General features: G+C 44.0%; 1 protein-coding gene across 3 annotated transcripts in view; it reads right to left on the reverse strand.

Annotated features, from left to right (window-relative positions):
- ARB2A (ARB2 cotranscriptional regulator A) overlaps positions 1–15,561 on the reverse strand; it is a 1,508,097-nt gene that overhangs the window by 668,198 nt on the left and 824,338 nt on the right. For all 3 annotated transcript variants that reach the window (XM_069225397.1, XM_069225389.1, XM_069225407.1), the window contains exon 9: positions 10,274–10,393. In XM_069225397.1, coding sequence (XP_069081498.1) covers positions 10,274–10,393 — 120 coding nt within the window. The remainder of the gene's footprint in view (positions 1–10,273; positions 10,394–15,561) is intronic.

A 15,561-nucleotide genomic window follows, 5' to 3' on the forward strand; every position in this document is an offset into this window, starting at 1 on the left:
AACTCCAGTGAATGCAGGAGGTTCGCTGTATTCTGGAGGTAGGAGATGACAGCCTGGGGCGAGCCCGCCTTCAACAGTCAGTCTACTGGATAGCAGAATACTGAAACCCCTAACCTGCGCGAATGAGCTTCAACCACCGTCATCACTCTCGTGACCATCCGAGGGGCACCCTTAAGGCCAAAGAAAAGCACAGTAAACTGAAATTGCTTGTGACTTACCATGTACCGCAAGTAATGCCTGTGGGCTGGCAGGACGGGAATGTGGAAGTAAGCGTCCTGCTAGTCCAACACTACTATCCAGTCACCATGGTCCATGGCAGATAGGACCTGAGCCAGAGTGAGCATTTTAAACTTCTCCTTTCTGAGGAAGAGATTGAGGGAGTGGAGGTCTAGGATAAGGCAAAGGCTCTTGTCCTTTTTGGGCACTAGAAAGTAGCGGAAATAACCACAAACTACTTCTGGCACATGGACCCTATCTATAGCTCCTTTGGCCAAGAGAGCCATAACTTCCTTGTGGAGAAGAGCCAAGTGATTCTCCATCATCTGATCGTAGGATGGTGGCATGGCCAGAGGGGTAGTCTTAAAGGGGAGAGAGTATCTCCTTTGCACTATTTGCAAAACGGACCTCTCCGTCATGATGGTTTCCTGGTGGGGCAGGTGATGGTGAGTCCTGCCTCCAACTAGTCTGGGATGGAGCAATGGAAAAGGAGACTGGCGTGGGTGAGGAGCAGCTGGGAGGTAAAGGGACCGACCTGTAGCTCAGGACTCCTTCAAGCGCTCAACCACTGAGTCCGCTTTGTCTCCGAAGAGACAGGTGTCATCACAGGGCATGTCCATAAGCAATTGTTGGACATCCTCTGAAAAGCCAGATGTCCTCAAGCCTTAAGACCACTATCGACGCAACCAATTTGTTTAGTGAGTCAGTCGTGTCCGGCCCAGACTGTATTATGAACTTAGCTGCATCTCTCCTGTTTGCAACAGCTTGGTAGAGAACAGCCTGGGCCTCCTCAGAGACCTGCAGCAGCACCTGCACAACCATATCCCATAAAGTATGGTAATAGGGGCCCAAACGGCATGCAGTGTTCACAGACTGCAATGCCAGAATGGAGGAGGATGATAACTTCTTTCCCCAGTTGGTCCAGTCTTTTTGATTTACCTATCCAAGGGGTGTGGATGGGAATGTGCCAGAAGAGGAATAAGCCTGGATGACTAAGCTCTCAGGCATAGGGTGCTGAGGCAGGAATTTAGAGTCATTAGGCGCAGGCCGATGGAGGTGGGCGATCAGCCTGTGAACAGGAGTTCCTGTGCTGGGTTTGGAGCATGTCCCCAGCAGGACATCAGTGAACACTTATAATAATAATAATCTTTATTCAGTCATTGAGGCCATCAAAGCATAAAAGAGAGAACAGTATTAACAAGATTTAAGAACAATCAAAGAGATAAAAATGTACTTAATATCACAGTATACATACAGATGGTTTAAAACATAGCGATAAAAATACAACCCGTTCATCAAACCTTCTAAAACCTAAAAAGTATTACATAGAATAAAAATGTATTTCAGTGAGTGATGTCATATACGCCAGGCTGTCGCAAGGAACTTGCTGACTGCATGGATAACATTTATGGAAGTATCACTCTTTAGAAGCCTAATGGCTGTAAAACACTGTCTCAAACCCAGGTTTCGGCACAAATCCATTTTGCTTTGGGAGTTGTATAGGCAGGGCAAAAGAACATAAAATGTTCAATAGTTTCTCTGCAAACAAGACAAGCTGGGCAGAGATCTATAGACGAAGAAGACACACCACAATTCTTAGTTAGAGATAACAACGGGAGGCATCCAAACCGGAAGCTTGCATAGAGACCCTTCCCCAGCAGGTCAGGGATCAGGTCAAGATATTGTTCAAACTGGGGGTACCACTTGAAATCGATGAACACTTAATTAAAGGGCAAAAGGGGTTCTGACGTGAAAGTCCAGGGCTGAAGCACCTCAGTCAGAAGATTGGTCCTGACTGCCACAGACGGCAACTCAAGGCCCCGGGCCTCAGACGCTCTTCTCACCACCATGGAATAAGAGGCTCCCTCCTCCGTAGCCATGGCAGAGGGAAAACGCATGCCAGCATGAGGAGAGGTGTACAGACCACTGGCTTTGCCCAATTACTGAGCCCAGTCCATTTCTGGATCATCTAGCTGGAATTCTATAGGGTCCAGCAACCCTTCCACACTCTCACCGTATCCGTACCCATAAGTATTAAGGGTCAGGATCTAACCTGGGGAACACAGTCCCTGTTGAAGACGGAATTGGCAGTGAGTGACACTTGTGCGGCTCCGTGTCGGAGTCCAGAATGAGAATGGGGTCGACATCAACCATGAGCTCGACTGGCAACAGAAGCATCAACGTCTTTGCCGGCGGTGGGGATGGTCGCAATGGCATGCGACCAGCAACGGCACAGATCGAATAACGGATCCTCAGGTGCCCTCCAGAGCCTAAGCTGCTGGCACAAAACCTGAGGGGGCCCCCTCTGACCCTCCTGAGCCCGAGGGCATCACTGGAGGGTCGCTCTTCCCAAAAATGAGGAGCATGGACTCATAAAACTCCCTGAGTTGAGCAGGGGTGGCTCTGGCTCGTGGAAACTCAGGGAGTCATGGAGATAACCCAGAAGCAAGCACCAAGGGTGGAAGCCTGGAGCATTGACGGTCCTCTTCCATTGCATTGTCCGAGTGATGAGGTGAAGTCAAAAAACGTTTGTTCTTCTTCGATTTCTTCTTCTTGTGACCCGAATGTCCAGAGGACATGGAATGGGGCGAAGACGGGTGGTGGTGGTTCTGCAAGCGGTCTTGTGACCTTTCTCTCGAATGAGACTGGGAGCAACACAGTGCCAAGCGCCGGGCCGCTATGAGCTTTAGGGGACATTCCCTCAAAGCCTTTGGGTTCATGGCCTAGCACTCGGAGCATGACCTCAGGTCGTGACCTCGCTTCGGGCACCACAAGCACACAAGGTATGAATCCGTCACCAACATCATGTGGAGACAGGAGTCACACAGCTTGAAACCGGTCTTCCGGGAAGATATCTCGACGCACCAAGAGAGTCAAAACTTTTTTTTTTAAGTTTTTTTTTTAAAGGGGAAAAAGTCAGTCAAAAGGCAACTGAGAGTAGCGCTTCACTGGATCTGTGCGTAGGCTGGCGCGGAAAGAAAAGAACTGACGTCAGCGAGCAGGGGAGGCGCCTTTATACGACCACAACGTCATCACGGCTACCATGACGCCAACAACGAATGCGGAGTCGACCAATGCCACCTAATGGTGCACAAGGGTACTACTCGAAGAAAAATCTACGGATCCAGTCTGATGCCTGGGAGAAATTTTAAGGTAAGGACACTGCAACTAGAAGTCTCTATCAGGTAATAAAGGTATGCAGAGTCACATGGGCCAGTGTGCTTCAAAATATTTTTATCATCTAGCTTCACGTCATATTTCCATCCATTACCTTCTAAGTAGATTCTCAGTCGTGTCTTATGACATACTATACAAGGAAAGGGGCACAGTGAATAAATAAAAGTTGTATACATGTTACAGTCACAGGACATAGAGAGAAGAGCTAGACAAATCTTAGAGAGTTATACACCAATGATACTGCTCTATAACATAGAGCAGTGGTTCCCAACCTTTTGACTTCTGTGGACCCCCATTTTATCAATACTGGAGCCCGGGGACCCCCACTGAATCATTATTGGAACACGGGGACCCCCGAGGAGTCATTACTGATAGCTGGGACCTAATATTATTGAATGTTTTAAGCAGCCGCGGACCCCCTGAGGAGGCTTCGCGGACCCCCAGGGGTCCCCGGCCCACAGGTTGGGAACCACTGACATAGAGATAACAGGCTCAGACACCCGACTGGTTACATCAATCTTACATACTGAATGTTTAGACAGCATTGGTGATAAGATCAAAAAGCCTTATCATACTGGCGCAAGCCATGAAGTAGCAACCATATGCAAAAATGCCCTTTGGGTCCAGGGAACCAACATAAGCAAAGTCTCCGAAAGTCAATTCAATATAAATTGTTACCACATTAAACAAAAACAACCACAAATATGTTTCAGAAATGCTGACATTTTGTCAGTTTTCCAATTTCTGAAAACGCAAATATTTCACCTTGAAATAAAAAAAAAAAAAAAAAAAAAAAACATTTTGGGCCAATAATTTTAATTCGCTCTAACAGAAGCTAGTCTTTTTCAAGGTCAACTCCCAAAATACCTGATTTCCATTTTCAGAAATTAAAATTTGGCCACCACATATCAGCTAGTCACTGTCACCCAATACCCACTGTTGTCAAAAATTTAGAGATTCTGCCTTTCATGATCATTTAACATCATGAAATACCAAGGAAACCAATAACATGGCAAAGGATGTCTTCATAATCATATTACAGCCAGACTTATACCAAGAATATCTTTTACACATCAAGGATGGGCTGCTATTATTCCAGGGCCAGCCAGAATTGTATAATGAATGTACACAATATGTAATGTATTTGCCTCTGTTATGCAGAGATACCAGCATGCCACAAAGATTTCGACAACAATTTACTAATGGAGCACCGGTATATCGAGGGGACCTGTTTGTCTTCAAGAACGCTCACTGATGGGTCTCATTAGGTATGGGTGAGCCCTCATATACCCATTCAACCAGCTACACACCATGAATTTACACACTCACTCGATCACATACAGTTGGGGGAGTGCAAGGTTTCAGCAAGTTCCACACAGAAGTTTAGTGTGGTGCCTACAATTGTTCAGTAGGGCTCGAGCAATGATCATTGATGCCTGCAGAGGCTTGCTTCTCTGCCATCAGTAGCTCAACTGATCGACAAAGAGTTACATTAAGTTTAATGTCTGTAGGTCAGGTAGGTGAGAGCAGATTATTTGTTTTGTTACTTTAGTAAGTCACTGTTATCCATGCAGTGGTTGTGGCCTTCTGCGGGCAGTCCTTTGTGTGTCTGCACAATTTCAATCGAGTGCCTACATTAAAACAGTTGGGTTGCCTACATGAGCTAGATGGAATGCAAGCATGAATGTCTGAAAGAGATGATTTGGGTACCTGAATGAACTCAGCTGGTGCCTAAGAGTGTTGCTGTGGGAGCCAGTATGCCCTCAGTGGAGTGTCTGCATGTTCTCAGATGGCACCTGTGGAGCTCAGTGGAGGGCCTAGGCAGACTAACTTAGGTGCTGCAAATGTAGAATACAGAATAATGTAACATAAATAAACGCGACACTATTGAGTTCAACATGTTTGGATGCGGGTTGTATATCCATACTGAGATAGCACAGAATGTCATCATTCAGAGGTTAATTCAATTTTTATTTTAGACTCGGGTGATACTAACACTTTTTATGCTATTGCTCTATAGCACATCAGATTGAGGAATATGCTCTACTCAGAGAACTCGTCACTCGATTTAAACTGCCTTGCTGCCATTAAAAACATAACAAGCACATCCACAGAGTGCACACAGTTCAGTTTGTAAGACCTCCCAACTTGCAGCTCGGACAATGGACACATCGGCTTTTCTGCTCATAATCACAGAGAACACATAATTCTAAGCAAACACGAAAAGTTTCAAATACTAATGGCAAACGCAACATAGTACTTTCAAGCCTTCCAACTTTACTTCTTTCAATGTACAGCGTTAACTTTTATAATGATGTACACCTCGAGTGCTGCCAAGATGAACCTGACATTTGTTTGACTGCAGGTGGTGTGGCTGACGTTTAGGTCGCCATTTACAATGATTACTATTAAAGGGGCATAGACGACTCTGACGCTATCTACTTTAGAATCAATGATGCACTGATGAGGGCAGGTATTGGATGAAAAACTGCATTTTTCACCCGCGACGGTTGGTTGCTGCTGATGAGGTAGCCCAGAGCCCGGAATGCATCACGCCACTGTTTTGGCCTTTCTCATTCACTAGGTCGGCTTGTAGCAGGCGTGACTCAGCCCTTCATTGGAAGAAGCAATGGCTGTTGTACATGGGCCAGAAGACATGCCTCTTAGTGCTGCGCTGGTAAATAGTGAAAACGAAACCTTGGTGCATAGCAATTGGAGAAAGTGAAATAGACATAGCTCTCTAATAAAGACAAGTGCTGTCAGTGCAAACACACAATACTGACAGTAGTTTACAACAGGTACTTTCAAAAGAAAAAGAAAAGTAACTTTTAACATAACTTTATGTACTTCTCACGCGCCTTGTCATTAATGGGGAAATCTCTTCAAAAACTGAAATGAAACATGACTACTAAATCGAACACCATCTTTCCAGTCAACTTACTGCAGGTCAGGCTCAGTAAGGATCTTTTTTTTTTGTTTTTTTGGTGGGGGCAGTGGGGGCGGGGAGGCGCGGGTTTGGAGGTGAGATGAGGGCATAAGTGCCTTTTATATGCACAAGGATCCCAACAACTCCAAGGCCCCGCTCCCTTCTCTCACGATTCAATTTTTGTTGCAATTGGCATGTCTGCTTCTACGGGTCTTGCAAGGCCATGCATCGGACTACATGAGGAGTTGAGTAATGAAAGTCAATGAGAAGGAAAGATACGACTGGGGGTTCACTCTTCTTCACTCCAACTGTATCCTACATATGGCAGGGTATGAGAATACTATGTCAAAAACACATCACCGCCCAAGCAGAAGGCTTTCTTTAAACATGCTGCACTGCACAGGGCATGCCCAGCATGTCTAATGGCTTGTCAATGTGAGATGGCAACTGAAATAACAAGCATTTGCAATGCAATGGGTCTCGCGTTTGCACGAGTTACAGCTATTACCATTGGAAACTCCTAACAGGACTTTTCTTGCCACAAAAGTTGAAAAAGAAAAGTAAAACAGTTTCACATAACTAACCAGACTTGTCTTGCCATATAAACTGAAAAGTAAAAGTTTCACATAAGTGAGCTGACAGCTGCCATCGGCGCAAAGCAGACACACAAAGGGAAATAAAAGTTCGCTTGCAGTGAAACCTATCGGCAAAAGTGCAATTATCCCTGTAACCGGAGAATTGCAATTATCTATGTAACAGGATTGATGTCATGCAAAGCGCTCAACTATTGCCCAGCGAGATCGTGCTGGAAAATAAAGAGAAAAAGTAGTCCGGAAACTAGATGAAAAACATCGAGCCTCTTATGTTTTCAATAGTTGGTCGATTCGCTCGAGGAGGGCTAAACACCGGAAAAGGCATGATATATGCATACCTTCCCTAATGAATGCAAGCAAATTTTAAAAGGCAAGCCCACAAACCAATGAAAGTGACTGACGTGACATGGACATGGTTAGAAGCCCAAAGAGAGAAGAGAGATTACAACAGGGGACGGAGCTCTTTGCCCTCGCCCCTAAAAAGCACCCCTTATGCCCGCAGTCCATCTGCACTCCTGCTCTCTCCTGCACTGTGTGTTGACATGCGCAATTTCAGTTGTCTGAAGTAAGGCCTAGAAAAGTAAACAGACAAACTGAGAAATCTGTCAATTTGTCCACTTACATTTCTGCTGCCCAAAGCTACAGTGAAAAGTTTATTTTTCTCTAGGTGCTGGTGGGGTGCTGCTCTAGCATTCCCTATGTACCAGCCGCCTCTGGAAGGAAGCCTTTGAAATAAGAATTATTTTGAGATGTAGAAGTCTACTGAGTGGGAAATTAATTCAATTAAAGCTAGAGAGCTAGGTACATTACCTCATCACACCTCCAGGGAGGCAGCAAAGAGCCTAGAACATGCATGGTGCTTTTGTGATAGCAAGTGGCCTGTGAACTTGTGGAAAATGTTCCCTGTGTGATGAAGGGGTGTAGGTTGTAGGCAGCGAGGTCTAGTGACATTTTAAACATATCACCTGTCCCCTCAACCACTAAAAAAAATATACAAAGCTTCTGAGTCTGCAGCCGATGTTCTGGGGAGGTTTCACACCCAGTAACGGATATCAACAGCGGAGAGCCATCAAACAATGAGCTGGAAATCTGCTCTCTGCAGTGGGTTTCAGATAATTGTATGCACACAGTGAGACTGTGTAAAGGAAGCCAATGCCATGAGAGGATTGGTGGCACTCTATGAATTGGAAGGTCTGTAGCAAGATACACTTTTTGAAGTTCAACTAATGACCAAATGACGGTGTTTAATTTCTTGGTGGAAGAAATTAGGAAGAAAGTGGAGAAAAAGACCTCTTCATTCACACAGTAGAGAATATGAAGTACAGATTGTCCAATTCACTGTATTTTTCTATTCTTCTTTCTGAACGCTGCTGTACAGTATTGCAAGCCATTATACAGTCCCAGTTTGACCATTGTAAAGTGTTTCATCTAAGCCTTCCCAAATGTGGTATCAGGAGACTGTGGCTCGTATAGAACACTGCCACATGCCTCCTTCTAGGTCTCTAGGTGCATGATTTGTTTACTTACTCTCGCTTCTCTTCACTGAATGTCAGCTAAAAATGTATTATAATTGAACCTCCATACCTAGTACACATCTATAGCAAGGGTGGTTTTTACTTTACAGAAAAAATCACATTCTACAAGTGAGTGTGGGCTTTTACATCTGTCTGTATGCCCTTCTTAACACTTCCAACCATCTGCATTTCTTGCGTCGTTCATTACCCCATCTGGAAATCCGGCCCTCTTAGCTCAGGAAAGACAACTAATCAACCCTCTTTAATAAAACTCATCTTTCTCTTGCTAGCTTTAGGTCCATACCTTCTTATCTCGCGAGATCTCAGTGCCAGGACATAGCTGGTTAATGAGGTGCTTTATAAGCTGCATTTCATTTATGCTCTCCAGGTAGAACTCATGTATGCAAAAACATCTGAAATCCCCTGAGAATAAGCCGAAGCTCACTGACATTGCCTGTCGACTGGATTTACTCGTTCAGAAAATCCACTTATTGGACAGAAGGTTTCCCAAAGTAGGCGACCAACAAGAAAGTTGGTGAACTCTCACAAAACGTTTATGGTTGTTACAGGTCATTTCTCACTGTGAAAAGTTACTCCTGTGAAGAACAGGAGTAAGTCACTGCCATGGAGGAAAGGAATGGGTACACTCCCATGTGTTATGGGGGGTTACAGCAATTGGCTTTTTCTATGCAGCGAAAGTCAATGTAAAAAATGCGCTTTTGTACATTTCCAATATGCGTACTCGTGGATGACTGATATGAGGATAAGTCACTGCAGTATGTTTAACACGTCCACATTTTTCATAATTCACTGTGCCACAGCCCACCAGCTTCGCACTGCTACTGGTCTCGACACTCCTCTGCTCATTGCTCCCCACTTCCCTTCTGCTTGTGCCTTGTTTATAATATTGTTTTAAGAATTTAAACGGCTGTGCAGCAGCAGCGCACGGCTACCGGGGCACTTGCTTCTTCTCTGCAAGTATCGCACGCTTAAAAAAACATACTGTTCTAAGATGGCAGTCAGCTATATTGAAACATACATACATGTTAAAAGATGCCAAATAGCCACTGATGCAAGGTGAGGCCGACGCACGCATCAGAGTTCATCAGAGGCCACATTCCAAGGATTGTTTTTCTTTATTGGGAAACCATTTCGAGGTGCCTGCTGATGGCTGTGCCTGCTTCGTCACATTTGGAAGGCCATTTTGCTATCATTATTCAAACTTACTTGCTTTACCAATACTTCTGTGGTTTAAGTGACTGGAAAAAAACTGTTTTTATGTTCACAACGTCAAAGCCAATGTTTTATATGGCAACAAGGTTTTTGTCTAATGCTAGTCATTCCAACTAGATCAGAAATGATGCTAACAGTTATTAATAACAACTCAAAGTTTGTGGAAAGCTAAATATTTTGAAGGCTTACACAATGAAGCTGGAATGAAACGTATAGTCGGTTTCAATGCATTCCTCTCTCAATCTTTCTATGCATTTATCCTGTAATGTGGTTTCATTCTGAGTTATCTACCCTAGTTTTCCTTTCCACACACCCATTAACTAATATTACACCTCCAACCCATATCCTCTAGGTAAAAAACGGTTCTTAGCCTTTCGGCCTTTGCAAAAGTGGCTTCTCTTCTCTCCATTATAAGTGAAGTCTTAAATATAGTAACCGAAGGAAAGAAAGTCAAAGAAAAAGTCATTAAAAATGCAACAGGGACAATTAACGTAGTTCACATGTTTATGTAGAAACGTTGACAGACAGCATATATAGTATATATTTTGTGCTTCTCTTTAAACAAAACTTATCAGGTTAGATATTAATCCAAACGTAGATAGGTTAAAACTTACCAGTTCCACAAATGTAAGTCCACCATAACTGTGAGCAACAAAAAACACATTCTCCGCAGCTGCTTGAGAAATGAAGTGGTCCCAAACGTACAAGGCATGCTCCTCGGGCGAGCCATTTTCCTGCAGAGAGAAAGAGGTACTTTACATATTTACCCCAAATCAGCTATTATAAAACCACCATGTAAAGTCAAAACATATTGAGAGCAACAGACTACTTCTGCTGTCATTTGAAATCTTACATTTTTTTACATCAACTTTACATTTAGCAACCCCAAAACAGATAAGTGTCTGGTTAGATGTTTTGGCCATGGAACCCAGAAACATCCTGGAATTGTCAGTCTCCCTAGTTAAAGTGGATGGCAGAAATCGCTTAGTGATTGAGTTGGACACAGTTGTTCAGAGTACTAAGGAAAGAGAAGCATCTCTTGTGTGCTTCTCAAACGACTAAGAAGAGCGTAGATGGGTCTTCCAGATCAATAACACGTGAAGAGTCATACTCTTGAATGTCATTGTCTGCCTGGGTCAGAGCTGAGCTGGGCATTACAGGGCAGTACAGCTCTGCTTACACTATGCCTGCAGCAGACTCTTTTTTGGGAATGCAATGGGGGGGGGGGGTCTGGTTTAAATTTAATCAGGTTAGATTATATCTGATGGTTGATGGTGGTAAGGATTGCATCTGCAACCAAACTTCGAAGGCTGAAAGGGCAGTGAGAACCTCTGCTAAACTTTTTTCATGAAGCCATGTAGAAGCACAGCTGCTTTATCCAAGTGGAAGCCTCTGCTGCAGACCATCCACATCACATTGGTCTGCACTGGTATCTGTAAAGCTGTGGAGAGGCTCCGACAGATTCAGCATCCAGCATCTTGATAATTACCAGTGCTCAGAAGAGCTTTCCTGAAAAGGTCACATTGCCTTAGAGAGAAACTGCATGCACTACTTAATTTATGATTGTGGCTGCCGGTGGGAAAACACCATCACTTTTTACTGCGGAGCTGGACTCTGCTGCTTGATTCCACAGGCAGTCCCCATCTACAATGACCAATATATCCTGTGCCTCGTGCTCCACGTCTGTGTCACTGAAGACCTGCTCAGGCTTCCTGCATTGTATGGCATCGCCTCAGGACGTCTAGATCTACATGTGACACCAGATGCATAATTCTCCCACAGGCACCATGATCTGGATACTCTGAATTCCAAAACACTGGTGCTGCGTTATGAGCCCTTGCTCTTCTACCAAGATGCAGGCCGTGCCTCACAATCGCAAAGGCACTGAAAGCTCACAGTCGAGGATGTAAGCCCACTGGCCACTGTCCCACGGATGTGCAAAAAGCAATGGCAGTACCTGGAGAGGCAGGATCGCACCACAGGCTGTGAAACTATACCAGAAGTGCTGTGCTCCCCAGGGGCATGCATAAGCTGCCAAGACATATCCCCCACACTGGGACTCCAAGGGGGATTGTTTGATTGGGGCAACATGATAAGAACATGGTGCAGAGACAGAGCAAAGGTACATCATGGGGAGGGACCTTAAGGAGAACCACAGAAGGAGGTGGAACATTATCAGATCGGAGGTCAGACCAAAAGCCTTCAAAGGGCTGCACTGGATGGATCAGATGTAAGCATGCAAGTACTGGGCTGTATCACTGATTAAAGTGGGATGCAACACTGGTAGAAGTAGGCAGCAGCCTCCTTAGAAATGACTATGGGCAGCACCACTTACATTTCTACAAATTAAGCACTGCAACATCTGCTTACTTTTGAGACTACATTTCATCATGGAGGAGGTTCCACTCAGTTAACAACCATACACACCACATTCATCAAGGTGGAAAAGCTTTGATAATTACCTACTCCTTCAACCATGCATCCTATGCTGGATTTGGATGGGGCAGTGAGGGCAGATATTTACCCTTGACATTTGCATTTTAACTTTGTCAGATGCCAACCGAGGCAGATAACCATGAGACATTTATGGTGGAGAAAGAGGGAAACACCCGGAACAACGACTCAGAAACCACAAATTTGTGAAAAACGAAAGCAAAACAACGCTTTCGTTTTCCATGACTTCCTGGTAGAAGTTTAATTTCGGTAACCCCAAAAACCGTGCTTTAAGTGAACCAGGCTAACTTAGCATCTGTTGTCCATTTTTAACATAATGATGTACTACACCACGTGATTAATTTTGCTGTTTCACTCTCTGTTAGAATAAAACATTATTAGGCTCCACGAAGAAAGCTAAGGACTTTGCTGAATGTTCTGAATGAAATGCATTTTCTCAATGCTGAGTTTAGCCATTCTAGTTTGAATAACAGTTGTGTCCCCATGTACCCAGCGCTGGGAACACAGAATCCCATGTAGTATAATATTGAGAAAGTCCTCAAATGTATTCTAAATGTATTCTACTGTAAATCCTTCTCTTTACTTGATTTCTATTGATCATAAGCCTGAGAACCATGCACTAATGTAGCGAATGTATGACCTTTTATTTTAAAAGTGAGTGACTTTATGATGCTTGGAGGAGTCCTTTTCCCATTCTTAGATGGCATCCGAACTCTACTAATTTCATGATTCCCTATATCTTGGCTAAGCACACTGACTGAATATTTATTTGACTAACTGCAATTTGTGGCTTTGTACTTTGAATATTTTCGAAGTAAGTCTTTAAACTTAAGGTCTTTGTGTCTGTCATTCTTAAAGACTCCAATGTGATCAAGAGACAAGGAACGACTGAATTTCCCTTACCAGAAGAGAAGCGTCCTTAGGGGAGCTCTAAAGGCCGTGTGGAGACTACACCGACCCGGTCCCAGAAAATTAGAACACATGGGGAAAAGAGAGAGAAGTGTGGGTCTGCTGCTGTCAATACCCCTTGGCATGCTGCTTGAGACAATGGTGGTCTTGAAGAAGTGTTCCCAGTGTCACCTTCTGTGCGCTGTGATAAAGCCGGTTTCTCGCAACAGGCGACATGTTAATGGGCTGCAATTGTATCCGTGGAAGCCTCCATACTGTGGCCCCCTAACTGCGGCCATGTTCTGCCCTCATTACTTGCCTCTCAGGGGGTGCGGCAGAGCAGGCCGAGCTGACTCGGGGAGGAGGTGGGGGTAGAACTCAGCAACACACACTCAATAAACCAATCTATGTCCTGCGCGCTTACTTTGAACACAGAAAGTATTTTAATGTATACACGACAAATACAATCCACAAAACTACACATATATGCAGTTACCGTGGACAAAGTAATTCTGATGCGCTTTAAAGGGGGCTCACTAGAATTTAGCACGGCATAAATCAGTACCCCAAAAACTTATCATACAGGGCAACTACCTCGAAAAACCTTACCTGTTTCAGTAGCCCGCAAGTTTACGTGTGACAAAAAAACTCCTGCTGCCCATAGCACATGGTGTTGGCCATCAATATATATCTATTGTCTTTACTATACCACCTTCTCAGTATTAAACATCATATGCCTGCAGTGCAGACCACGACACGCTTCTCACAAAATGTTAGATGTTTTTAAGCGCTCATATGTCGATGTTCCTTGGGGCTCAAATACCTATACCTTAATTGAGATTACTATTAAATTACTTAGGAAACAGAAAGGTTTTCACTTGCTGTCTGAAGAGTAAAAGTAATAATTCAGAGTGAATAGATAGTGGTAATGAATTCCATATTATGCAGCGATGACTGAAAAAGAAATGTTGTTGAATGTGGAAGTTCAAGTTCTGGAGATTCTCAAAAGCAATAAATCACGGAACCTCAAGTTGCAGGGATCCGTGTGTCAACTGCATTTATCTGCAATATGGACAGGAGATGGATGGAAAATTACTATGGCACAGATGAAATGTGTTGCTGTCTATGTAACTTTGGTGCCAACAAGCAGCATTATTATGAATTATTTAAAGTTGTTTCTCCGTTTTCAAAGGGGATGAGAATAGATGACTGCCGGTTAATCCAATGATAAGCTGCATGTCATCTGCTTACATATAGAACTTTTCAGCAATTCAAATTAGAAGCTGGGCAAGAAGGTGCATATACATTTTGAACAATAGGGGTGAAAGTAAGGAGTCCTGAGGGGCACCTCAACTGAGTGCAACAGGCTTTGACTCATTTGGAAAGAGAACTATAACTCGGTACCGGCCAGTTAAACAGGACAGTCAGTTCAGACCTCACCTGACCCAGATATATCAGTAGCATTAAGTTTGAAGATAGTCAGTTGTGTGGAATGCGGTCAAAAGGTCTAGTAGTGTGAACCCTGGCACGCACGAGCATTTGAGTGGTGGGTCCTCCAACCTGACTGCCCTTTACCTTCATTGTATCCTCATACTTGTTCGTTGTTTGTTACATTGATAGTGTAAGTAGTCCTTTGTCTCTAACATCACTATTAACATATGTCCCTCCACATGCTCCTGGGCTGTCTCACCTAAGCTGACACGCCCTCTGGTAATGCAATGTTAACAAATGGATTCATGTTACTGTCTGACTCACATTGGAGGACACGCCCGCTTGCTCATCAGCTGCTTGATTGATGTGTCTCTAGATACTTTCTCTTTTCAATCCACTGACACACTGCATCCATTAGCTGGAGGTGTTTTAAAAAAATCAGCATGTACAAGCCTGGCACACACTGGCTTATGGACTCAGGCTGGTTTGTACACACACAATTGCTTACTGACTCACACTGGTTTACAAACCCACTGGTTTTGCAGCGGGATGTAGTACTGATCTATGGTCACCCTCGTACGTATTTTAATATTAATTACACACGATCTCCATAAGTAGGAGCTTTTGCATATATCTGCACACTTATTATGCTGGGCGCACAGTGGCCACACGTGGACCCTTTTAATAGACTTGTATGTCATCTTGTATGTTATGGAGAATCATGAGTAGAGGGTTCCCTGTATACATGGCCCTCGTCTCCAGCATGCATACCTACAACTCGGGGTGATTTTGTCTTTTGTGTGTGTGACATAACGTGTCCAGCATATTCTTTACGCCACAATTGCAGGTTTCTGCATGGGAGCTGTTTGTCTGGACATGTGCATGTGCGCTCCCTCCTTTCAAGTGCTCTAAGCGCCTCTTTTTATTCATCTATCAAGAACACCTGTTCACCCAGATATCTTGTGGTCCCCGGAGGGTGTTCATTTTGCACCTCTCCAAGGTAGATATCAGTCTTTCATAGCATATACGTAGTGTTCATTTGCAAAGGAATTTGGTCTCATCTTACATTACAACTCTGTTTCTCTTAATGTTTCTCCTCTAGGATTACCTTCATCCTGATGATGACCCT

Source organism: Pleurodeles waltl, chromosome 1_1 (genome assembly GCF_031143425.1).
Source record: "Pleurodeles waltl isolate 20211129_DDA chromosome 1_1, aPleWal1.hap1.20221129, whole genome shotgun sequence".
NCBI lineage: Eukaryota > Metazoa > Chordata > Amphibia > Caudata > Salamandridae > Pleurodeles > Pleurodeles waltl.